Here is a 24,710-nt window from a genome sequence, read left to right on the forward strand (position 1 = left end):
CAGAAAGGGAAAAAAGGTGGCGTAAACAGCTGTCAGAAAGGGAAAAAAGGTGGCGTAAACAAACAGCTGTCAGAAAGGGAAAAAAGGTGGCGTAAACAAACAGCTGTCAGAAAGGGAAAAAAGGTGGCGTAAACAAACAGCTGTCAGAAAGGGAAAAAAGGTGGCGTAAACAAACAGCTGTCAGAAAGGGAAAAAAGGCGGCGCGAACAGCTGTCAGAAAGGGAAAAAAGGCGGCGCGAACAGCTGTCAGAAAGGGAAAAAAGGCGGCGCGAACAGCTGTCAGAAAGGGAAAAAAGGCGGCGCGAACAGCTGTCAGAAAGGGAAAAAAGGCGGCGCGAACAGCTGTCAGAAAGGGAAAAAAGGCGGCGCGAACAGCTGTCAGAAAGGGAAAAAAGGCGGCGCGAACAGCTGTCAGAAAGGGAAAAAAGGCGGCGTAAACGAACAGCTGTCAGAAAGGGAAAAAAGGCGGCGTAAACGAACAGCTGTCAGAAAGGGAAAAAAGGCGGCGTAAACGAACAGCTGTCAGAAAGGGAAAAAAGGCGGCGTAAACGAACAGCTGTCAGAAAGGGAAAAAAGGCGGCGCGAACAGCTGTCAGAAAGGGAAAAAAGGCGGCGCGAACAGCTGTCAGAAAGGGAAAAAAGGCGGCGCGAACAGCTGTCAGAAAGGGAAAAAAGGCGGCGTAAACGAACAGCTGTCAGAAAGGGAAAAAAGGCGGCGTAAACGAACAGCTGTCAGAAAGGGAAAAAAGGCGGCGTAAACGAACAGCTGTCAGAAAGGGAAAAAAGGCGGCGTAAACGAACAGCTGTCAGAAAGGGAAAAAAGGCGGCGTAAACGAACAGCTGTCAGAAAGGGAAAAAAGGCGGCGTAAACGAACAGCTGTCAGAAAGGGAAAAAAGGCGGCGTAAACGAACAGCTGTCAGAAAGGGAAAAAAGGCGGCGTAAACGAACAGCTGTCAGAAAGGGAAAAAAGGCGGCGTAAACGAACAGCTGTCAGAAAGGGAAAAAAGGCGGCGTAAACGAACAGCTGTCAGAAAGGGAAAAAAGGCGGCGTAAACGAACAGCTGTCAGAAAGGGAAAAAAGGCGGCGTAAACGAACAGCTGTCAGAAAGGGAAAAAAGGCGGCGTGAACAGCTGTCAGAAAGGGAAAAAAGGCGGCGTGAACAGCTGTCAGAAAGGGAAAAAAGGCGGCGTGAACAGCTGTCAGAAAGGGAAAAAAGGCGGCGTGAACAGCTGTCAGAAAGGGAAAAAAGGCGGCGTGAACAGCTGTCAGAAAGGGAAAAAAGGCGGCGTGAACAGCTGTCAGAAAGGGAAAAAAGGCGGCGTGAACAGCTGTCAGAAAGGGAAAAAAGGCGGCGTGAACAGCTGTCAGAAAGGGAAAAAAGGCGGCGTAAACAAACAGCTGTCAGAAAGGGAAAAAAGGCGGCGTAAACAAACAGCTGTCAGAAAGGGAAAAAAGGCGGCGTGAACAGCTGTCAGAAAGGGAAAAAAGGCGGCGTAAACAAACAGCTGTCAGAAAGGGAAAAAAGGCGGCGTGAACAGCTGTCAGAAAGGGAAAAAAGGCGGCGTGAACAGCTGTCAGAAAGGGAAAAAAGGCGGCGTGAACAGCTGTCAGAAAGGGAAAAAAGGCGGCGTGAACAGCTGTCAGAAAGGGAAAAAAGGCGGCGTGAACAGCTGTCAGAAAGGGAAAAAAGGCGGCGTGAACAGCTGTCAGAAAGGGAAAAAAGGCGGCGTGAACAGCTGTCAGAAAGGGAAAAAAGGCGGCGTGAACAGCTGTCAGAAAGGGAAAAAAGGCGGCGTGAACAGCTGTCAGAAAGGGAAAAAAGGCGGCGTGAACAGCTGTCAGAAAGGGAAAAAAGGCGGCGTGAACAGCTGTCAGAAAGGGAAAAAAGGCGGCGTGAACAGCTGTCCGAAAGGGAAAAAAGGCGGCGTGAACAAACAGCTGTCCGAAAGGGAAAAAAGGCGGCGTGAACAAACAGCTGTCCGAAAGGGAAAAAAGGCGGCGTGAACAAACAGCTGTCCGAAAGGGAAAAAAGGCGGCGTAAACAAACAGCTGTCCGAAAGGGAAAAAAGGCGGCGTAAACAAACAGCTGTCAGAAAGGGAAAAAAGGCGGCGTAAACAAACAGCTGTCAGAAAGGGAAAAAAGGCGGCGCGAACAGCTGTCAGAAAGGGAAAAAAGGCGGCGCGAACAGCTGTCAGAAAGGGAAAAAAGGCGGCGCGAACAGCTGTCAGAAAGGGAAAAAAGGCGGCGCGAACAGCTGTCAGAAAGGGAAAAAAGGCGGCGCGAACAGCTGTCAGAAAGGGAAAAAAGGCGGCGCGAACAGCTGTCAGAAAGGGAAAAAAGGCGGCGCGAACAGCTGTCAGAAAGGGAAAAAAGGCGGCGCGAACAGCTGTCAGAAAGGGAAAAAAGGCGGCGCGAACAGCTGTCAGAAAGGGAAAAAAGGCGGCGCGAACAGCTGTCAGAAAGGGAAAAAAGGCGGCGCGAACAGCTGTCAGAAAGGAAAAAAGGCGGCGTAAACGAACAGCTGTCAGAAAGGGAAAAAAGGCGGCGCGAACAGCTGTCAGAAAGGGAAAAAAGGCGGCGCGAACAGCTGTCAGAAAGGGAAAAAAGGCGGCGTAAACGAACAGCTGTCAGAAAGGGAAAAAAGGCGGCGTAAACGAACAGCTGTCAGAAAGGGAAAAAAGGCGGCGTAAACGAACAGCTGTCAGAAAGGGAAAAAAGGCGGCGCGAACAGCTGTCAGAAAGGGAAAAAAGGCGGCGCGAACAGCTGTCAGAAAGGGAAAAAAGGCGGCGTAAACGAACAGCTGTCAGAAAGGGAAAAAAGGCGGCGTAAACGAACAGCTGTCAGAAAGGGAAAAAAGGCGGCGTAAACGAACAGCTGTCAGAAAGGGAAAAAAGGCGGCGTAAACGAACAGCTGTCAGAAAGGGAAAAAAGGCGGCGTAAACGAACAGCTGTCAGAAAGGGAAAAAAGGCGGCGTAAACGAACAGCTGTCAGAAAGGGAAAAAAGGCGGCGCGAACAGCTGTCAGAAAGGGAAAAAAGGCGGCGCGAACAGCTGTCAGAAAGGGAAAAAAGGCGGCGCGAACAGCTGTCAGAAAGGGAAAAAAGGCGGCGCGAACAGCTGTCAGAAAGGGAAAAAAGGCGGCGCGAACAGCTGTCAGAAAGGGAAAAAAGGCGGCGCGAACAGCTGTCAGAAAGGGAAAAAAGGCGGCGCGAACAGCTGTCAGAAAGGGAAAAAAGGCGGCGCGAACAGCTGTCAGAAAGGGAAAAAAGGCGGCGCGAACAGCTGTCAGAAAGGGAAAAAAGGCGGCGCGAACAGCTGTCAGAAAGGGAAAAAAGGCGGCGTGAACAGCTGTCAGAAAGGGAAAAAAGGCGGCGTGAACAGCTGTCAGAAAGGGAAAAAAGGCGGCGTAAACAAACAGCTGTCAGAAAGGGAAAAAAGGCGGCGTAAACAAACAGCTGTCAGAAAGGGAAAAAAGGCGGCGTGAACAGCTGTCAGAAAGGGAAAAAAGGCGGCGTAAACAAACAGCTGTCAGAAAGGGAAAAAAGGCGGCGTGAACAGCTGTCAGAAAGGGAAAAAAGGCGGCGTGAACAGCTGTCAGAAAGGGAAAAAAGGCGGCGTGAACAGCTGTCAGAAAGGGAAAAAAGGCGGCGTGAACAGCTGTCAGAAAGGGAAAAAAGGCGGCGTGAACAGCTGTCAGAAAGGGAAAAAAGGCGGCGTGAACAGCTGTCAGAAAGGGAAAAAAGGCGGCGTGAACAGCTGTCAGAAAGGGAAAAAAGGCGGCGTGAACAGCTGTCAGAAAGGGAAAAAAGGCGGCGTGAACAGCTGTCAGAAAGGGAAAAAAGGCGGCGTGAACAGCTGTCAGAAAGGGAAAAAAGGCGGCGTGAACAGCTGTCAGAAAGGGAAAAAAGGCGGCGTGAACAGCTGTCAGAAAGGGAAAAAAGGCGGCGTGAACAGCTGTCAGAAAGGGAAAAAAGGCGGCGTGAACAGCTGTCAGAAAGGGAAAAAAGGCGGCGTGAACAGCTGTCAGAAAGGGAAAAAAGGCGGCGTGAACAGCTGTCAGAAAGGGAAAAAAGGCGGCGTGAACAGCTGTCAGAAAGGGAAAAAAGGCGGCGTGAACAGCTGTCAGAAAGGGAAAAAAGGCGGCGTGAACAGCTGTCAGAAAGGGAAAAAAGGCGGCGTGAACAGCTGTCAGAAAGGGAAAAAAGGCGGCGTGAACAGCTGTCAGAAAGGGAAAAAAGGCGGCGTGAACAGCTGTCAGAAAGGGAAAAAAGGCGGCGTGAACAGCTGTCAGAAAGGGAAAAAAGGCGGCGTGAACAGCTGTCAGAAAGGGAAAAAAGGCGGCGTGAACAGCTGTCAGAAAGGGAAAAAAGGCGGCGTGAACAGCTGTCAGAAAGGGAAAAAAGGCGGCGTGAACAGCTGTCAGAAAGGGAAAAAAGGCGGCGTGAACAGCTGTCAGAAAGGGAAAAAAGGCGGCGTGAACAGCTGTCAGAAAGGGAAAAAAGGCGGCGTGAACAGCTGTCAGAAAGGGAAAAAAGGCGGCGTGAACAGCTGTCAGAAAGGGAAAAAAGGCGGCGTGAACAGCTGTCAGAAAGGGAAAAAAGGCGGCGTGAACAGCTGTCAGAAAGGGAAAAAAGGCGGCGTGAACAGCTGTCAGAAAGGGAAAAAAGGTGGCGTAAACAAACAGCTGTCAGAAAGGGAAAAAAGGTGGCGTAAACAAACAGCTGTCAGAAAGGGAAAAAAGGTGGCGTAAACAAACAGCTGTCAGAAAGGGAAAAAAGGTGGCGTAAACAGCTGTCAGAAAGGGAAAAAAGGTGGCGTAAACAGCTGTCAGAAAGGGAAAAAAGGTGGCGTAAACAGCTGTCAGAAAGGGAAAAAAGGTGGCGTAAACAGCTGTCAGAAAGGGAAAAAAGGTGGCGTAAACAGCTGTCTAGGACTGCGAAAGGGGAATTGAAGGCAACTTTGGAGCCTCTACTACCTACAAAGCACCCTTAGTTGTGGTGTGGCCTGGTCTGCACTGAACTGGAGATGCTCTGGGTGAACTGGACAGGGAATTCGAATCCCAGCGCACCACAGGGACATGCAGTTAACCTCTTGAGGCTGGGACACAGTCAGCTTTGGTCTGTGGGGACTCTAGCAGCAGCATTTCGAAAGAAACAGGTATCATGTGGGCTGGATCGTGTGCAGCTGCAGACAGTGGCCGCATCTAGGCCCACCTGCTGGCCAGGAGCAAGGATTGCCGGCCCAGGGCCCCACCTCTCCTACCTGCCTGGATGAGCACGGCGGCCCGCCGCTGCCTCTCCTGCTTGCGGCCCCGGTGTCGCCTCCAGCCACCCTGAATGCAGCGGGCACACTGCTCCAGCACCTGGGCACGCCCACGTTCCAGAAGCTCCAGCTGGGAGAAGGGGCATCCACTGAGGTCCTCAGCCTCTCCTCCCTGTGCCCTCAGGAGGGCCCAGACCCTGTCCTGCTAAGGACAGCACGTGGCTGGCCACTCCTCATCCCAAACCATCTTACCATGGAGTCCGTCATGAACACCTTGGTCCTGCCACAGTGCACTGGGGCCGGCGTGGCCTCAGCTGGTGCCCGAGCCAGGGCTGGCAGAGTGTGGAGGATGTCCTGGAGGAGGGCTTGCAGCGTGGCCTGCTCGGAGTGTGGAGACCATTCTGGGGGACGGAGACAGAGGTCCCATCAGTGCTTCATCGTCTGCACACTTCTGTGGCCTTAAGAAACTGGCCTGGTCTCCCTAACATTCCACAGGATTCTTTCCTGCTGTTCTTGCCTCTAACCATTTCTACCTCCTTCCTTTTGGGAGGAGGCCAGAGGTGGCCTCCCAGTGTCCCTCAGGTCCCTGACTGTTCTGAGGAATCTCGAAATCCCACTTGAGGCTGTGCCCTGGACTGGCCTGCAGCCTCCATTCCCGTGGGTCCCTTTGGGCAGGGTGGCAGAGGGCACCGGGTGCCTTGACTCCCACATGGACTCCCAGGCTGCTTCGCCAGCATCTGTTTCTACGGCCCCAAACATGCTGAGGGCCAAACGGGGCAGCCGGGCCACTCCCTCTGCCCCTGAGCCCTCCTGCCACTGACGGGAAAAGGGGAACAAATCCCAGCCCCGTGGAGGCCCACCGGGTCCCCCTGCCTGCCCTCCCACACCTGGCAGGGCCGGCTCCTGTAGAAGGAGGATTTACCTGAGGGCTCTGACCACCTTTAGCTGCCCAGTGCCTCTCTGGAGGCTGCCAAAGGAAACGCCGCAGACGAGAAACAGCAGCAAGATCAGCCAGAGGCCAGGGGGCTTTGGGCAAGAGACAGAACAGGAGAGCACACCATGGAGAGAGGGGGAGAGAGGGTGGGGAGAAAGGATGAAAGGAAAGTGACAAAATCGTGCCCAAGAGAGGGAAATACACAGCAGTACTGTGCCTGGGCTCTGCCGGGCCCCTGGGTGTGGGGTGGTGGTGGGTGTGTGTGTGTGTGTGTGTGTGTGTGTTTCCTGTCCTCGGCCTCTTCTCCCTGTGTGTGTGTGTGTGTGTCTTGTCCTTCGCCTCTTCTCCCTCCGTGTGGGGGTGTGTGTCCTGTCCTTGGCCTCTTCTCCGTGTGTGTGTGTGTGTGTGTGTGTGTGTGTGTGTGTGTGTGTCCTGTCCTCGGCCTCTTCTCCCTCCGTGTGTGTGTGTCCTGTCCTTGGCCTCTTCTCCCTCCGTGTGTGTGTGTGTGTGTGTGTGTGTCCTGTCCTCGGCCTCTTCTCCCTGTGTGTGTGTGTGTGTGTCCTGTCCTTGGCCTCTTCTCCCTCCCTGTGTGTGTGTGTGTGTTCTGTCCTCGGCCTCTTCTCCCTCTGTGTGTGTGTGTGTGTGTCCTGTCCTTGGCCTCTTCTCCCTCCCTGTGTGTGTGTGTGTGTGTGTCCTGTCCTTGGCCTCTTCTCCCTCCGTGTGTGTGTGTGTGTGTGTGTGTGTGTGTCCTGTCCTCGGCCTCTTCTCCCTCCCTGTGTGTGTGTGTGTGTTTGTGTGTGTGTCCTGTCCTTGGCCTCTTCTCCCTCCCTGTGTGTGTGTGTGTGTGTGTGTGTGTGTGTGTGTGTGTGTGTGTCCTGTCCTTGGCCTCTTCTCCCTCCCTGTGTGTGTGTGTGTGTGTGTCCTGTCCTTGGCCTCTTCTCCCTCCGTGTGTGTGTGTGTGTGTGTGTGTGTGTGTGTGTCCTGTCCTTGGCCTCTTCTCCCTCCCTGTGTGTGTGTGTGTGTGTCCTGTCCTTGGCCTCTTCTCCCTCCCTGTGTGTGTGTGTGTGTGTCCTGTCCTTGGCCTCTTCTCCCTCCCTGTGTGTGTGTGTGTGTGTGTGTGTGTGTGTGTGTGTGTGTCCTGTCCTTGGCCTCTTCTCCCTCCACCTGTGCCCAGGCCTTCTCACCGACTCCCACAGCCTCAGTGACGCCACACGCAACAACCCCAGCAGACCAGGCCTTTCCCCTGAGGTGGGAGCTGGCCAGTACCTTGCGGATGTCTCCACTGGCTGGGCAGGGCTCGGCAGCCTCCCCAGACCTCTCTTCCCCACCGGCCGGGCGTGGCTAATTCTCTCCTCTCCTCTCCTTCTACATCGAATCACATGCTTGCCAAGTCTGACCAATTTCTTTCCAACATTTCCCGGCTGTGCCCACATCTCTAGCTTCCTCCCCTCTGGCCAACCACGGGGCCCCCCACGGTGGCCTCCAGAAAGCATGAGGCTGACGCCACTCGCTTCCTGCCCCGAAGTGCCTCCCATCTGCCTGGAGGAGAAGGTCCAGCTTCTGCGAGTGGGCCTGCCTGTCCCCCAGCCTCACCGCCTACTGTTCTCTGCCCTTACGAGCCAGCAACACTGAACAGCCGGGAGCTCCTCGCACACACAGTGCTGTCCCCTGCCTGTGGAATGCCCCTCACCTGGCTAATCCCATCTAGCCTCAGACACCACCTCCTTCAGGAAGCCTTCCCGATTCATACCCCTCCTAGCACCACCCACAGCATCCTGTTCCTAACTCTGTGTCGCCACGTTCCCCGTTGTTTAATTGTCTTCTTTTAGTCTGTTTCCCCCCACTGAGCCAAGAGCCACGAGGGCAGGGCTGTGTTTTATTCATCTCTGAAGCCCCAGCCCCTCACCCTGAGATGGCCCAGGTAGGTGCTCGGGAAACTGGGTGAACAAGTGACTGGCAAATGGGCGCCCTCACCTGAGCGCCCTTCATCTGGAGGTGGGCCATGGGGGCTGGGGGCTGCGCAAGGACAGAGCCTTCTCAGTAACTCATACCGCTCCAGGAAGTTCCGGTGAGAGACCCTGGAAGCCAAAGCAGGCGGAAGGAGAGATGAAGTGACTTTGGCCGTGAGCCAGGAGTCACTGTTTAATCTGCTCAGCCACCAGCGAGGTGCTGCCCTGACTGTGCCCACTGAGCGGATGACATTACTAGGGCCCCTTGGCGGGAAGCCAGTGGAGACCACTTTATGCTGGGCCTCCTGCTCCTGCAGCCCTGGTCCTACCCAGACAGAGCCTTGCTCTTTTAGGAGGGGATTTGCAGCCTGCCTCCTCCCAAAGGGGCTCGCCAGCCTCTCCCCAGACACCTGGGTCACTCCTGCCGTGCACAGGGGCTCAGCACGTCTCCCCTCTGACGCCACGGCCTCCTCCACTGCCTCCCGGGGTCTCGGCTCCCCGTCACGGCAGCGCTTCTCTACACAGCGGTACTTCCTCCTCCTGAGTCTGGCTTCTGCCCCCAAAACTGCACCAGTGTGGCCACCAACTCCAGGGGTCAGTGCTCTGACCAGCCTCTAGGCAGCAGGTGCCCAGCTGACCCCTCTCCCTTGTGGAGCTCGCTCGCTCTCAGCCTCCAGGACACCCACGGTCCTGGCTTCCTCCTTCACCCCGACCCCCTCCAAGTTGTTGCTGGTTTCTCGTCATCACCCTCTCTAAATGTGAGCGTTCCTCAGGGAATGGCCTCAGACCTCCCTCTCCCCCTGTGATCTCCTTCTTGCTCACGGTGTTAAGAGTCACTGAGGACAGACCCTCACGTGCCCCTCCATTTCAAACCGGACTCTCCCCTCCCCTCTCCCCCAGACCATCCTGTGTCCCGATTCATCCACTTGCCTCAGATGGAAGCCTGGAAGTCGCTTCTGCAGCCTGGAAGTCGACGGCTCCCCTGCCCCGTACCCCACGGTCTACCCATTCACGGTCCCACTTCTACGGCAAGCCACACTCCACTTTTACCCACTTCTCTCCATGTGTCACTGGGCCCCCATCCCACCCGTCATACCTGTAATGGCCGCCCGCTCACCTCCTCCCTCCTCTCCTGACCCCGGGGCAGCCTCCGCACAACAGCCACAGAACAGGAGCGAGCGCGCAACACGCCCTGCTTACGACGCCCAGCGGCTCCCACGGCTCTCAGGAAGACCGCGGCCTTCACGTGGCCTGGAGCCTCCCCCCTTCCCCCGTCTGCTGTGTGTGCTCCGGTCACCTTAGCATCTCTCAGGTCCTAACCTGGGAGCTTTGGGGTTGCTGTTCCCTGGGTCTCGAATACTCTCCCCTCCTCCACGTCTTCCCAGGCCGGCCCCTTGGCTTTGCTTCCCTAGGCCTGAGCTGCTCAGAGGGCCCCTCCCTGAGCAGCCCTGACCCCTTCCCCGTTAGTCCACCTAACGGCACTTTTTGTTCCTTTCCACAGCAATGTACACCCCAAGAGGGCAAGACTCACCTTTCTTATTCACTGATACACACCAGACACGGTGCCTCCACAAAACGGGCCACAGAAAGTGAGCGCAGCCCTAGAGCTCCAGGCCGACTTCTGTGGACCTGCCTCTTTCTCTTCATCTCCACATCCTGCTCTGGGCTGGTCAGGCTCTCGTCTGACCTGCGTCCTGAGCTCCACCCTGGCATTGGCCCTGCCCCCTGCACTGGACGGAGTGGCCCACTCACCGGATGGGGAAGCCGGCGGCACTGATGTGGATGGTCTCCACGAGGCCACAGGCCTCCAGCTGGCTCAGGACCTGCAGGGGTGGGGAGACAGGGCTGCAGCATGGGGCCAGCAGGCCCCAAATGCCACCCTTCCCGTGGCCCTGCTGGTGTGGATCTGCAGGCTCTCCTATGGGCAGACAGTCTTTGGGGCAGTGAGAAATCAAGGGACCTTGAGAAAATCTCCCTGTTAGAAAGGGTCCAGGGGGCCCCAGGTCCCCTTACCTGAAGCCTGGCTTCTGGTACAACTGAGGCCAATGCTAGTCCTGGCTGTCTCACCGCTCCCGTCTTTGCCTCACAATGCAGCCCAATCCAATTCCTCTTTTTTATTTATTTTATATTCTGCAGTCGATAGAGTGAGTCACAGCTAAGAAGCAGGGGAGGTTATACTGTGAAGATGCTTCCGGGACCCAACCAAGGTCTTTACCACAGAGCAGTGGTCCTATGAATCCTAAGGTCATATCTGCCAGTCGACTGTGGGACACTCTCCAGCATCGTCCAGCTCTCATACCTCTTCCACATCCCTCCAAAGGGCAAAGGGCAGCTGCTGGCCACAGAGTGCTTTTGTGCAAATTTTAGAAACTATCCTTCCATCAGAAACAGTGCACTGTGTCTGGTCTGTAAGGTGACACAGACTTTCAGCTAATCACAAAAGACACCCATTCCTCTGGGCAGCCTCAGTCTCTTGTCAGGGCACATGGCTTGGTGAGCAGAGAGCAAGATGCACTGTAGCCCCTACTTGCCTCCTGTGGTTGGGCCACTGTGCATTGCACAGACCACACAACTGTACATGACCGTTCTGCCAGAGCTGGGAAGATAAGCCCTCCCTAATGTCACTCCATTTGGAGCAGACATCCTGCCCCTTACCCCTCCAGGGTCTTGGCCGAATGGGACCCTCCACAAAGCAGCTCTGACCCAGTGTGAATTACCTCCTCCTGGTGGAACATCTGCGCCCGGCCCTGGCTGTTGGGCTTGATGCAGCGAATGTAGTGGGGTGTGGTGCTATGCAGGACCTGCAGAAGCTGCTCCAGGGAGGCCTGCAGAGGGGAGAGGCCGTGGGTCAGGCTGCTGGGGGGGCACCGGCTGGGCCCTGGCTAGTGACACGTCCAAGCAGCCCTCCCAACCCCGAGACCTGGATCCTCACACACCCTGAATGACTCCTGGCGGCTCTCACTGGGTGTGCCCAAAGCACACGCCACTCCTCACCTCTGCCTCCAGGGATCCTTCCTGACCTGTGACCCTCCCCACCTGGTTGGTCTCCCTGCATCTGGTCTCAGCCGCCCCCCATGAGAGCAACCTTTCCAGAAGAGAAGCATCTCAGAACCCCCTGCCATTTGTTCAGGCGACAGTTGTTCGGGCGACTAAGCCCGTCCTATGTGCTGGAAGCCTTGCCAGGGCTACGACACGGCCGTCTGCCATCGTCTCACAGCTCAGGGCCTAACGGGCCTTGCAGACGTGGGATGGGCTCTCTCAGTGGTGTCTGAGGCTGGGCAGGAAAGGGCTAACCAAACCTGGGCTCCCCTGGTTGCCTCCTCTGGGAGATGATGAGAAGGCTGCGGTTGGAAGGAGGACAAGGAATAAACTAAGAGAAGTGGCATGGAGGGCGGGAGTGAGGGTGGAGCTGAGGGGCGGTGGAGCAGAACGTGCAAGGGCTGAGAGATGGCAGGAGGGGACAAGTCTGCGCTGGCCGAGGACAGAGTTTGAGCAGGAAGCTAGGGAACTGGGAGTGGGCCAGTCACAGAGGTTCAGGTAACTACTGCTCTTCCATGATCACCCTATCAGTAGTGGGCGAAAGGCCGCACTGCCACCCATGGGCCCCTAGGCTTCCTGTCACGTCAACTACACACAGTCCCTCTGTCAGTTTCCGGTCTCTGGCTTCTGTGGACCAGGACCACGGCTCCCTGACTCCTCAGTGCTCCCAGCACACAGCACTGATGCTGGGAGGTGCTTGGTAAGCACTGGAGATTGATTAGTGAACCAAGCACGTCCCATCAGCACCACCGGACCCACCTTGAACTTGGACACCACGGTCAACACAGGGGCCCTGCTCTGGCCAGAGGGCTCCTCCTGGGACTTCTCTTCAGGGTCAGCAGGAAACAGTACCTTGAGCAGGGGGTCCTGGGATTGCTGCAGGAGCCTGGTCAGCTCAGGGGGGATGGGGTCCTATGGGGAAAGGACAAGGACAAGGGTGAGAGCAGGCGTGGTGCTGCCCACAGGCTGCCAGCCCTGCTCACCCAGGCCCAAGAAGGGCAGTGCCTGAGCCCAGGAGACTCAGAGCTGGTCTACTGGGTGCCTAGAAACCAAGAAATGCAGTCATTTCTGGGCAGGTCGTGCCTGAGGAGCAGAGACCTCAGACAGGTGGGCCCAAGAGGCGACCCTGGATTCGGGAGGATGTTCAGGAGGGGAGGGTGCACGATAGAAGCTTCCACACGCATGCAGCAATGACTCGGCATCTCATTTCACGCCGGGGCCCACAGGCCACGGCCCAGCCCTCACCTTGTTCTTCTCCACCAGGCCTGTGGTGTGGTACTGCACAGACCCCGCATAATGCACCACGATGAAGCTGGGCTCCCGGCTGAGCTTGTTGTGGCCCAGGCAGGGGCTGCCTGCCAGGGAACTCTCAATGCGTGTCTGGAGCTGGGCTGCACTGCTTGGCCGATTAAGGCGGCATTCCTGTGTGGGCCGGGATGGGACAGGCGGTCAGCCACAAAGTGAGAGGGGCTCACAACCCTCAGAGTCCCCACCCTGTGGACCCATGGGAGCATCATAGTGACCCTGAAAAGGAGGGGTTATAGGGCTAGCACACCCATTATGCAGATGGAGAGAAAGAGGCACACAGAGGGCACAGGATGGTCTTCAAGGTCCCAGAGAAGCCCAAAGCCCCACTCGGGTGTTCTGCACACGAGCTGACCCCCCCCACCTCGTTTATGAGGGAGCAGATGCTGATGGGGCTCCCCTCGATGAGATCCAAACAGGTCTGGTTGTCCTGGTAGCTGACAGTCGACCACTCCAGGCCCTCAGCTGTGTACTCCTCCTGGGGGCAGAGGTGGGAGTGGGGTGGCAGAAGGCAACTGCGGTCTGAGGTCCAGGTGGCCATCCCACGCTGGCCTCAGCACCACAGCCCGTTCCAGAGCAGTGTCAAAGAAGGAACCGAAGACGTCTGGTCAGATCCAGGGATGGGGCTGGGGGCCAGGGAGAAAGAGAGGACGCAGGACCACCCTACCCCTCACCTGCTGGGCCCTGAGGTAGTGAGCCACGAAGTGCTGCTGCAGCTTCTCGTTGGCATAGTTGATGCACAACTGTTCCAGACTGTTGGTGGGGAAGGACTCAAACCCGTACACATCCAGCAGGCCTGGCAGGAAGGGGAGATCCCATGGGGCCAGTGCAGGAGGAGGCGGGGCCCGCGGGACGACAGGAGCCCAGGGTAAAGCCTCATGCTTGGCGGCCCGGAGCTGAGGCGGAGTGAGCACGATACCGAGCGGTGAGCAGAGCACCTCCCACCCCAGCGTGGTTCCCAGGGCAGCCTCCTGTCCCCTCAGAGCTCAGAGCAGGAAGAGGCCGAACGAGGTGTCAGGGGACCCGGTCCCGGGGAACGCTGTGTGTCCAACCCGGTTTGGATGGCCTGAGTCTCACGCGCTCAGTTGGTGCCTAGAATTCCACCACTCTGTGAGCAAACTTCACCGACGCTTCTGAGCTTTACTTCCTCCCCTAGCAGGTTCCCACGATGTTACCATGTCCCCCATGTCCCTTCTAATCTAGCTCCTTCACCATCCCCCACTACTCTCCTGAGACCAGAGCTGGGTCTCCGGGGAGAGAAGGGGCCCTCGTGGCCCGGCCGCCAGCTGAGCCTGCCTGGAGAGCTAGGGACGGTCAGATGCGGGCACCGGAGAGCAGAGACCTCACCCACACACTGGCGGAGGGTGAGGAGACGGGTGCAGAGGAGGGAAAGGAGCTGCCCGGAGTCCCGCAGTAGACCCAGGGCTCTGCTCTCTGTGCGGGGCACTCCTGTCCTTTTTCTGAAGGAGGGTTCCTGGAGGGTGAGCCCCTGCTACCTATGAACGTGGTCCAGGAGTCGGGGTCCGCACAGATGCTGCTGTTGATCACCGATACCAGCCAGTCAAACAGCCTGTTGGGGCGGGGTGGGGGGGGGTTTGGTGAGAGGCGTCAGGCTGAGCCTGAGGGGTGGCAGGACTGTCCCTGCAGCCTGGGTGCCACACCTTGGAGAGCCTGTCTTCTGAGCCTGACAGGTCAAGGGCTAAACACTCTCCTCTCGTGTCCTGCCCATCCTGTCTTGACCCACTACACACGCAGGCTGTGGTCATGCGTGTTTCCGGGCACACGAAGACCTGGCCTGTCCGCGAGCAAGACTGAGCACGGGACCAACTGCAGGCATATCCCTTTTTATTGTGCTTTGCTTTATTGCGTGTTTTACAAATTGAAGGTCTGTGGCAACCCTGCATCGAGCACGTCTACCAGCGCCATTTTCCCAACAGCGTTATTTTAAAATTAAGTTATGCACATTGTTCTTTTGGACATAAAGCTATTGCACACGTAATAGTCTACAGTATGGTGTAAATATAACATTGCTATGCACCACGAAACCAAGAAATTCGTGTGACTCACTTTATTGTGGTGGTCTGGAACTGAACCTGTGATACCACTGAGGTCTGGTATAGCCTCTGGGGCTAGACGGGGAGTGGGTCTGCCTCAGTCCCCTGGCTGGACACCCAGCTGCATCTTGATGAGAAGGGGCTGACAGGCAGCTCTGGGTGGGACTGTGAAGAACTGACTTCACTGGACTCCCCTGCAAACCTCGGCCTGCGGAGGCCAGAGCTCAAGGCCCCACCACATCCCCCTACTCTGTCCTGCACGAGGGGGCCCCGAGTCACCCGAGGTGGACAGTGGCATCCTGCACTCTGGAACCACCGCCCCTGAGATGATGGGGTGGTTGCTGTACAACGTGGTGACACATATGACACTACATAAGGGTTTCTTCCTTACCATTTATTTAAGTGATTGCTCTGCAACTTTTTTTCAATTCAGTAAATGATTCCTGTTTTTGCAACAAGGGCTTCAAATACCCATTTGAGGTACTAAAAATGAGTGGCCTAGTGATACAATGACCTGTTTGCTGTGTGTAAAATGATCCATGATTAGAGACTCACTGTGTCTGTGATCATCACACTTTACCTGCTCATTTTGCAGTGATTTGACACAAAAGCTTTAAAAATCTTTGGCCTCAAATTCTGACCTGAAATTCGCTTCTAGGGAGTGAGAACAGAGTACCTTGCTGAACTGGGTTCAGTCTGGGCCCAGCTGCCCTGGGCCATTTTCACTCAGAGGATCTTATTCCCTTAGCAGAGCTTCTCAGCCTCTTAGCTCTTGAGAAGTTCGTGAAAGCAGGGGGACCCTCTCCACAGGTACCCAAGTTCCTATAAGCACATGCACACACACATACACACATATGTGTTCTGTCCCATAATTTCAGAGCATCCTGGGCCCCCAGACACTCTCAATGGCACCCCAAAGGGTCTCAGAACCCAGAGTACCAAATCACTCCTTAACCACATGGCCAAAGGGTAGAGATGCCCACAGAACCAACAGGAAAAGGCCAGGACCCCCGCCTTCCCCCTGTTCTGGGCTCCACTTGCTGCATAGTGTTGCTCAAGACTGTGGGCAAAGCTTCTGGCTCTACCACCATCTATCAAATTCCCCAGGTGACTACCAAGAGTACAAGGGCACACAGAGACAGAGGAGCCTATTCACCCATGGGTCTGCACCTGGACCTGGGAGGGACCCACATCACCTCTGGGGCCGGCCTTGCCAGCAGGCAGGCAGGCAGGCCTTCCTCACCTATCACCAAGGTCAAGGCAAGCTCCTGTACTTTAATAACATGCTGAATCTAGGCCAAGTGGCAACTTCTCCACGCAGAGTAGTCCGGAATCAAGCCAAGGGCCTTGCTTGGGGAAAGCCCAGGAGCCACTCCCTCCTGCCCCCCAGGGTCTGGGGAGCAGGGCAGGGAACCCGTCTGCTTTATCTGGCAGCCCTCACCCTGGGCCCAGCCGTACTGCCTGAGGGGTCTGTTCCAACTCCAGATGGGGGGGCCTGGGAGGAGGGCAGGGCCCAGAGCACTCACCGTGCATAGACCAGTTTGGCCAGACAGTCTCTGCGGGTGTCACACTCGGCCCGGGAGCAGGGCTTCCGGAACACCTGCTGCCGCCTGCCTGCCCTGATGGTCCGAATCCGCAGTGTCTCCAGCAGAGGGTCTTCTGGGAGCCGCAGCAGTGAGGCCGATGTCCTGACAGAGCCTGGGAGGCACAAACACCCTCCATCCAAACATCCCTCTGCACAAGGCCCCGTGAAGTCATCACAGTGGAAACACGACCCACCCAATGGGGCAGAGTGAACCCAGGTGCAGGTGGGTGAGGAGGCTTGGCCAAGGCAGAGGCAGGACTTGAACCCAGGGCTTCTGTGTGCCAGTCCACACGGCCATGAGTGGGATAAACCACTTTATAAACCCCCCAACTCTCATTTTCTCATCTGTAAGATGCGGGTGATGCTATCTGCTGCAGCAGAGATGGGGTGAGGAGTAACTTCTCCAGGGCAGGGCCCTATAGCTTATGGCTTCAAGGGCACTGATTCCAAATTTCACCTTCTGGCCTCCCTCCCACCCAATCCCACCAAATGCTGCCTCTTTTCCGGCAGGGCCTGCCTTGCTCCCTGGGTGTGTGACCAGAGCCTGAGGTGCAGGCCCCCCATCCCTGCACTCACACTCAGCACCGTCCATCAGTGGGCAGGGCTGGGCTTCGTCCTCGGAGTCAGCAAACCGGGTGTTGCCGAGGTGCAGCAGTCCAGCTAGGGCCTGAGGGGGCAGGAGAGGACACGAAGTGGGCCCCTTCTCAAGGGCTAGAGCCCAGCCTGGGAAGGGTCTCTCTCCTGCTGAATACGAAGATTATGATAACAGAATAATAACAGCTCTCAATTACTGCCCACTTACTCCATGACTCGGCCAGGCACAATTCTACACAAGTTACATGCATCATTTCATGTAATCTTTTCAACAACCAATGAAGCACGTGCTATGGTGGTGCCCATGATAGAGATGAGATGGGGAGAGGTTAAATCACAAGCCCGAGGCCACACACTTGGTAAAGGAGAAAGGCAGGATGAGAACACAGGCAATCGGACTTCAGATCCCTCCCGGGGCAGCCACTGGGGCTGCCATGTCACCCCCAGTCTGTCCCCCTGCCCCCCGACTCCAGGAGCATACTGTGTGGGAAGGCCGCTCCTGTTCCTCGTGGACCGGCCCTACCTCTGTGTGGCTGGTGGGGGCCTGGCTCTGGCTCCTTCTGGCTCTTTCTCAGCACTGCTGGGCTTCTGACAGCCCAGCCTAGGGCAGGATCTGTGATCTTGGTCTCTGTCCAGTGGGTGCTCCCTTGCCTTCGCACTCAATGACCCTCATGGATGAGCCCCCAGGGGCTGTAGAAAGGGGACCCCTGGGTCCAGCAACTTGGAAACCTTTGGACCTGGTATTGGTAGAGCAGGGCCTCTCCCACCATCCCTGTCTGGTCCCAGAGAGGGTGTGTCCACATGCTACTGGCTTTCAGGCCACAACCCACTTCAGAAGAAGACTACTGTGCTGATGGGCAGTGTGGCTGGGACAGAAGGTCATGCCACCCTCAAGCCAGCACTCCTGTCCAGACTCCTAGTGTCGTCCACTTGTCCTGGGCTTGTCCTATGTGCTGTCCCTCTGGCCAAGCTCTTGGCTGGCGGTGCCCATACTGGCTGTGATCTCCCCCCACAGCCTGAGCAGCCCCCTTCTGGAGGTGGAGGTCTCTTCCCACCGCACTGCCATCTCCCTGCAGCGGCATCCCTGCCTCTGCTGCCAGCCAATCCTACAGATCCCCTCCCGCCGCTCTGCAGGAGTGAGGAGAAAGATGGGAGAAGGGAGACCACCAGTGGGGATGAGCGGGGCCCAGTTCCTCTGGGTGAGCGCTGTGTCCCAGGAGGAAGAGGAAGAGGGTGGGAAATCGGAATTACTACGTCCGGTACAAACCCTATCTGCACCACCACTTAGTGCTGTCTGGCCGTGGGCAGGTCTCTAGTTTTCTCAAGCATAAAATGGGAATAATCTCCATACCCATGGTCTGTTGAAAAAGACCAAGTGAGCTAAGAGGTGTGAACATGATTTAAAAACTAACACACTAGACAAACACGTGGCAGCATCGTTTCTCTATTCTGATTAATGGAGCCATAACTGACCCAGGCACTTTGCCCTTTGACCTCCATGGGTCACTGTGCTGGCCTGTTCAATAGCACTATGTGCCCTGCCACTGTCCTCTCTTCCCCCATCCACCCTGACCCCCAGTCTCCAGGCTCAGCCTCACACAGAGGCGGTCGACTCCTTGGAGATTGTGCAGTGGGGCCTAACGTCCTAGACCCTCAGGAAAAGAGTCTCACACGTTGAGAGAAGGGCCCTATAAAAGGGGCTGCCCATCACCGCTGCCACATGTCAGTGGTGTGGCTTTTCCTCTGACCTGAAAGATGTTGTTCTGGGTGGGGGCATCGATGCCCAAAAGAAGCATGGCCTCCCTGGTCACCTCGAAACAATCCTCTGAAAAGGAATCCAAGTCAGAGCCCAGTGTCAGGACCAGAGGTCAGCAGGGGCAGCGAGGGGTGAGGGAGGCGGGCCCTGTCGGGATGGGTGGGTGCTGCCGGGCCGGCCCAGGGTGCTGGGTAAGGCTCCCCCTACCTTCCAAGGTCCTCTCTGGGTTGGGCAGCCAGGAGAAGGCGGCTCCCTCAGGGAGGTGCCACTGGAGCCTCTCGTCCGCACTGGCACCTTTGCAGATCTGTGGGGATGGGGACGGGGGCTGAGCTGGGGGTGCTGGGGAAGCCTAGGCCTGCGTAAGCCCGGGGTTGGGAAGAGAGCAGTGAGAAACGGCAGCAACGTCACAAGGCTGAGGTTCCCGTAGAGCCCAGGGCAGGCAGGGGGGCAAAAACAGCAGCAAGCAGTTCTGGGCGTCTCCACCCGATGCAAAAAAACTCACTGAGGGGGTCTGCAGTATGATGAAGAAAGCAAAACTCCACCTGGGGAGCCCCCAGTCCCAATCTGAGAGCAGGGAGACGTACTATCCATGCCTTGGGGGTCCCCCAGTCTGATGGAGGAGGCACAGTCTAGGGAAGTCCTTGTTCCCAGTTGCCGTTCGAGGACAAGCCTCTGTCTGAGAGTGAGAGTTTCCATTGCGGAGACAGTCCCAGCCTCAAGGACCTTCTGATCTGACAGAGAAGGCAAGCACGTTCCCATGCCAAAACCATCCCGGGAGCCAAGATCCAGTGTGTGGCAGAAGTGTTACATAAAGTTTGCAGGAATAAGTGGTGGCATCGCTGAAACCAGGTGAATAGGCAGGCATGAAGCAAGGCAGGGAGGGGAACGTTTAGGGGCACAGACCCATCTCCGCCCTGCATCTGGGCAGCTGTGGGCCCCACCTGGTACAGACCTGATAGAAGATGTGGAAGTTCCTCTCACTGGAGGCCTGGCAGGCCACTCGAGTTTTCTCTAGCAAGTAGGTCTGAACTGCGGCTCCAGTCATCTGCTGGGCCCTGGGCACAAGCAGGCTGGAGCCCATTAGTTGCCTGTTCATTCCATAGACATTTATTGGGCACTTACTGTGTGCCAGACTGCAACCTCCCCCAACTCTTCCACTTAGGCAATGGGGGTTGTGAGGACTAGGGACCACTCAGCAGGTCCTTGGTTGGGGGTCTGGGACATTGCCCTCCAACCAGCTCAGGGGCAGGACCAAGGTCTCTGTACATTATTTGGCCCCATCCCGAGGCAGGAACAGAGCCCCAGCTTCAAGCTCAGAGGTGTGGCCAAGAGGTGGCAGTTTAGCTAGAAGTCTCTGAGCAAGGGTAGAAGCCGGAACACATGGGCTGCACAAGCACATTGCCCCAGGGTCCCTCAGGCTGGAGTAGTTAAGATTTCTCCAGGTTCAAAGATCACCCTCAGGTTCACTTATCACACAGAAAAACATACCAGGAGGAGCCGAGTTCTGCCCACAGGGGTGGCCCAGGCTGGGCACTGCCCCAGCCACTTTCACACTCCCCCCGCCCCCAGCAGCCAGACTGGCACAGAGACTGGCAGCAGAGGTTACCTGTTCAGCTGGAGCTGGATGAACTTCCCAAAGCGGCTACTGTTGTTATTCCTCAGCGTGCACGCGTTCCCTACAGATCACACCTTATGTTTACAGAGTCCCCACGGGCTAAGGTGGCCTCAGGTCTGCTGGGGCCAGGTCTCTATCCTCAAGTCACCTAAAGGCCCCTTTGTTGGTTTCCATGTCACAAGGGACAGGACTAGGGACTGGGCACTCGGGCTTTAGCAAATGCGATTCAGCTGAGTTAGAACTTCCTGGCAATGAAGTGGAAAGAGCCAATCTAGGCAGTCAGGGACTATTTTCTTTGAAGGAGAAGAAGGATCAAAAACAAGCTGTTACTGTTGAGGCAGACGGTAAGGCACAACATCTAGAGTGCCAACATGGACACGAATTGTTGTGCATCCTTAGACAAGTCCCCTTCCCTGAACCATCAGGAAGCTGTTCGGAAGGATGGGGTTTGGACTGGGCGAGCCAGAAGGTCCTCTCCAGCACCACTGCTACACCTGCTCAGGCTAGAGGGAGGGGACGACAGAGTGACGTCACCTCTACTGGAAGGAGGCTGAGGGTACCTGGGAGGAAGTTGGGGATCCATGGCAGTGAATGATAAACTACCCTCCACCCCTCTCCTAAAGAGAACACTGCTCCTTTCCCTGGAAGGTGGCAAATCCCAGAGGAAATGGGACTGAGGTACTGTGCCGAGGACACCAAGCTCACCAAAAGCTTCCATGACAGGGTTGGAGTTCAAGATTCGCTGTTCGATCCTCTCTGCAATCTTGTGGTTTTCCCAGGATGTGGGTGAGGCGGCCACCACAGCGTAGAACTTCATCAGGCAGCGGGACGTCCATGTCTGTGGCAGAAACAGCCCTGTGGGAGCTGTGTCCACGTTCCCTCCCGCTTCTGAGCCTCCCTGCTACAGCCCTCTTTTCCACCATGTATGTTGCTGACCAAAGGGTGAATGCTGAGTTCAGCTGTATCCTTGGGCAAGGCACTTCCCCGTCCGTGAAATGGGGACACTTACTTCTGCTTCTCCTAGCTCCTGAGGATGCATTTAAGAAAGGAGGGGGGCTGGGGTAGAGGAGGGCAGCCCACCCTGACCTGAGCAGGCTACTGACCTAAGGAGACTTTCCATGCACTTTCTTACCAACCCTACAGATGCAGATGCAATTACATACTACCTGTTTTCAAAATGATGAAACTCAGGCATAGAAAAAATTTAAATTTTATTGAAGAGTACATATCTAGTAAATGATAGGGCTCTGATTTATACCCAGGCAATCTAGTTACAAAATTCTCACCGTTTTATTTATAATCACCTGAGATGAGGTCTATTTTCATTTTAATTTCCATTTGTTCATTGCTAGGACATAGAAACAATAGATTTTAATATACTGACTGTATCCTGTCACCTTGATAAACTCCCTACACCTCACTTCAAGTTTTTAGCTTTGTTTTTGTTTGGTTTTGGGTCTTTTTGGTAGCTTTTTTGGTAAATTCTTTTAGGTCTCCCTCTGAGGTGGGAGGTGCTCCCTCTCTGCTATTTTCTGAAAGAATTTGTATAGAACTGGTAACATTAATTCCTTAAATACTTGGTAGAATCCATAAAGTGAAAGCACCTGGGCCTGGAGCTTTCTATGAGGAAAGATTTTTTTTTTTTGAAGACTCAGGGCCCCCTGCATATCCACACTGTGTCATTTCTCACTCCTCATGTCTCTCCTGTTCCCTTTGTGTTTTTGTCTTATTCCCTTAGTTCTTTTTTTCTTTAATTAATTAATTAATTAATTAATTTTTGGCTGCGTTGGCTCTTCGCTGCTGCACGTGGGCTTTCTCTAGTTGCAGCAAGCGGGGGCTACTCTTCGTTGCGGTGCGCGGGCTCCCATTGTGGTGGCTTCTCTTGTTGCGGAGCAGGGGCTCTAGGCGCGTGGGCTTCAGTAGTTGTGGCTCGCGGGCTCTAGAGCGCAGGCTCAGTAGTTGTGGTGCACGGGCTTAGTTGCTCCGCAGCATGTGGAATCTTCCCAGACCAGGGCTCGAATCCATGTCCCCTGCATTGGCAGGCGGGTTCTTAACCACTGCGCCACCAGGGAACCCCTGAGGAAAGATTTTTTTTTTTTTTTTTTAATTTATTTATGGCTGTGTTGGGTCTTCGTTTCTGTGCAAGGGCTTTCTCTAGTTGTGGCAAGCAGGGGCCACTCCTCATCGCGGTGCGCGGGCCTCTCACCCTCGCGGGCCTCTCTTGTTGCGGAGCACAGGCTCCAGACACGCAGGCTCAGTAGTTGTGGCTCACGGGCCCAGCTGCTCTGCGGCATGTGGGATCTTCCCAGACCAGGGCTTGAACCCGTGTCCCCTGCATTGGCAGGCAGATTCTCAACCACTGAGCCACCAGGGAAGCCCTGAGGAAAGATTTTTAACGATGACTTAAATTTGTCTCATAGATTTAGATATTCAGGTTATATGTTTCTTCTTATGTGAGCTTCAGCAGTTTGTGTATTTCAAAATATTTCTCCATTTTATTAAATTGTAGAATTTATTGTAATAAAGTTAATAAAAATTTCTTATCTGTAGGATCTTTAGTTATGTCTATTCTTTCATTTCTGACATTTATAATTTGTCTTTCTAAGTTTGACTAGATTTTATTAATCTTTTCAAAGAAATAACCATTTATCTCACTTGCTTTATTATTTTTGTTTCTATTTTACTGGTTTTTTTTAAACTTTATTTCCTTCTTCTGCTTACTTTGGGTTTACTTTATTCTTTTTCCCTTAGTTTAAGGTAGAGGCTCAGGTCAATTATTTGAGTTTATTCTTTTTGAATATAAGCGTTCAACGTTACAACAAATTTCCTACTAAGAACTGCTTTTTTTTTAAGCACAAATTTTGATATGTTTTGCTTTAATTTTCACTCAGTTCAAAGTGTTTTCTAATATCCCTTGTGATTACTTCTTTGAACCAAAGGATATTTAGAAAGGTATTAATTTCCAAACGCTTTGGGATTTTCTAGATATCTTTGTTATTTACTTCTAGTTCAATTCTACCCAGGGCAGAGAACAGTTTGTATTTTAACCTTTTCAAATTGAGATTTGTTTTGTGGTTCAGAAGATAGCCCATATCAGTTCCATGTGTACTTGAAAAGAATGCACAAATATCAAACTATTAATTTTGACTTTATTTCTTTCAATTGTTTTTGCTTTGTGTATTAATATAATTACTTCAGCTTTCCTTTGATTAGTGTTGGAATGGTATATCTTTTCCTATTCTTTTACTTTGAACCTATCTATACCTTTATAGTGGGTTTCTTTTTTTTTTTTTTAAAGGAATTCCTTTATTTATTTATTTTTGGCTGTGTTGGGTCTTCGTTTCTGTGCGAGGGCTTTCCCTAGTTGCGGCAAGCAGGGGCCACTCTTCATCGCGGTGCGCGGGCCTCTCACTGTCGCGGCCTCTCTTGTTGCGGAGCGCAAGCTCCAGACGCACAGGCTCAGTAGTTGTGGCTCACGGCCGCTAGTTGCTCCGCGGCACGTGGGATCTTCCCAGACCAGGGCTCGAACCTGTGTCCCCTGCATTGGCAGGCAGATTCTCAACCACTGCGCCACCAAGGAAGCCCGTGGGTTTCTTTAAGACATCATATAATTTGAGTCTTGCCTTTTTAAAGAAAGCCACTCTGACATTCTCTGTCTTTAATTGAAGAGTTTAGTCCACTTACATTTAATTTAATAATCGCTATGGTTGGGTTTAAATCTACCATCTTATTTCTTTTTGAGTTGTTCCATGTGATCTTTGTTACTTTTTTCTCCTTTTATCGCTTCTGGTTGAATTGAGTACTTTTATGATTCCATTGTACCTCTACAATAAATTGTTACTATCTTCATCTTAGAATGAATGATTTTTTAAAAAATTTATTTATTCATTCATTCATTCATATTTTGGGCTGCATTGGGTCTTCATTGCTGCGCGCGGGCTTTCTCTAGTTGCGGTGAGCGGGGGCTACTCTTTGTTGCCGGGAGTGGGCTTCTCATTGCGGTGGCTTCTTGTTGTGGAGCTTGGGCTCTAGGTGCGCGGGCTTCAGTAGTTGTGGCTCATGGGCTCAGCAGTTGTGGCTCGCGGGCTCTAGAGCACAGGCTCAGTAGTTGTGGTGCGCGGGCTTAGTTGCTCCGCAGCATGTGGGATCTTCTGGGACCAGGGCTCAAACCCGTGTCCCCTGCATTGGCAGGCAGATTCTTAACCACTGCGTTGCCAGGGAAGTCCCTATCATTCTTATCTTTGTTCCTCTTTATGTATATTTTCCTGCTTCCTTAAAGATTTTTTCCTTATGTTTGGTTTCAGCACTTTGACTATAATGTGCCTAGGTGTGTCTTCTTTGTATGCATCCTACTTAGTGTTTCCTGAGCTTCTAGGATCTGTACTTGTTATCTTTTGCTAATTTTCTAAGATATTACTTCTGACCCACATTCTCTCTCTTCTCCTGGGACATCAATTACAAGTATGGTAAACCATTTGATATTGTACCAAAGCTCCTGAATGGGCTTTTCTTTTTGTTTTTCAATTTTCTCTCTCTTTTCTGTTTTGCTTTGTTTTGTTTTGGCCACAACATGTGGCACGTGGGATCTTAGTTCCCCAGCCAGGGATCAAACC

The 24,710-nt window shown here is 54.2% G+C and overlaps 1 protein-coding gene across 8 annotated transcripts in view; it reads right to left on the minus strand.

Moving 5' to 3' along the window:
- The window catches only part of MYO19 (myosin XIX), a 47,486-nt gene that overhangs the window by 10,560 nt on the left and 12,216 nt on the right, over positions 1–24,710 (minus strand). For 4 of the 8 annotated variants that reach the window (XM_082372967.1, XM_082372961.1, XM_082372966.1 and 1 more), the window contains 17 exons: positions 20,803–20,935; positions 20,089–20,158; positions 19,435–19,570; positions 18,690–18,786; positions 18,475–18,551; positions 16,709–16,799; positions 16,074–16,245; positions 13,990–14,063; positions 13,168–13,289; positions 12,858–12,971; positions 12,434–12,610; positions 11,948–12,100; positions 10,867–10,974; positions 9,902–9,972; positions 8,175–8,278; positions 5,519–5,667; positions 5,267–5,396 (listed from right to left, as the gene is read on the minus strand). In XM_082372967.1, coding sequence (XP_082229093.1) covers positions 5,267–5,396; positions 5,519–5,667; positions 8,175–8,278; positions 9,902–9,972; positions 10,867–10,974; positions 11,948–12,100; positions 12,434–12,610; positions 12,858–12,971; positions 13,168–13,289; positions 13,990–14,063; positions 16,074–16,245; positions 16,709–16,799; positions 18,475–18,551; positions 18,690–18,786; positions 19,435–19,570; positions 20,089–20,158; positions 20,803–20,935 — 1,978 coding nt within the window. Of the gene's footprint in view, positions 1–5,266; positions 5,397–5,518; positions 5,668–6,188; positions 6,293–8,174; positions 8,279–9,901; positions 9,973–10,866; positions 10,975–11,947; positions 12,101–12,433; positions 12,611–12,857; positions 12,972–13,167; positions 13,290–13,989; positions 14,064–16,073; positions 16,246–16,708; positions 16,800–18,474; positions 18,552–18,689; positions 18,787–19,434; positions 19,571–20,088; positions 20,159–20,802; positions 20,936–24,710 lie in introns of those variants that run through there. The other 4 variants (XM_082372968.1, XM_082372964.1, XM_082372963.1 and 1 more) reach the window with 4 other exon arrangements.

Source organism: Balaenoptera borealis (genome assembly GCF_965194805.1).
Source record: "Balaenoptera borealis genome assembly, chromosome: 20".
Classification (NCBI taxonomy): Eukaryota; Metazoa; Chordata; class Mammalia; order Artiodactyla; family Balaenopteridae; genus Balaenoptera; species Balaenoptera borealis.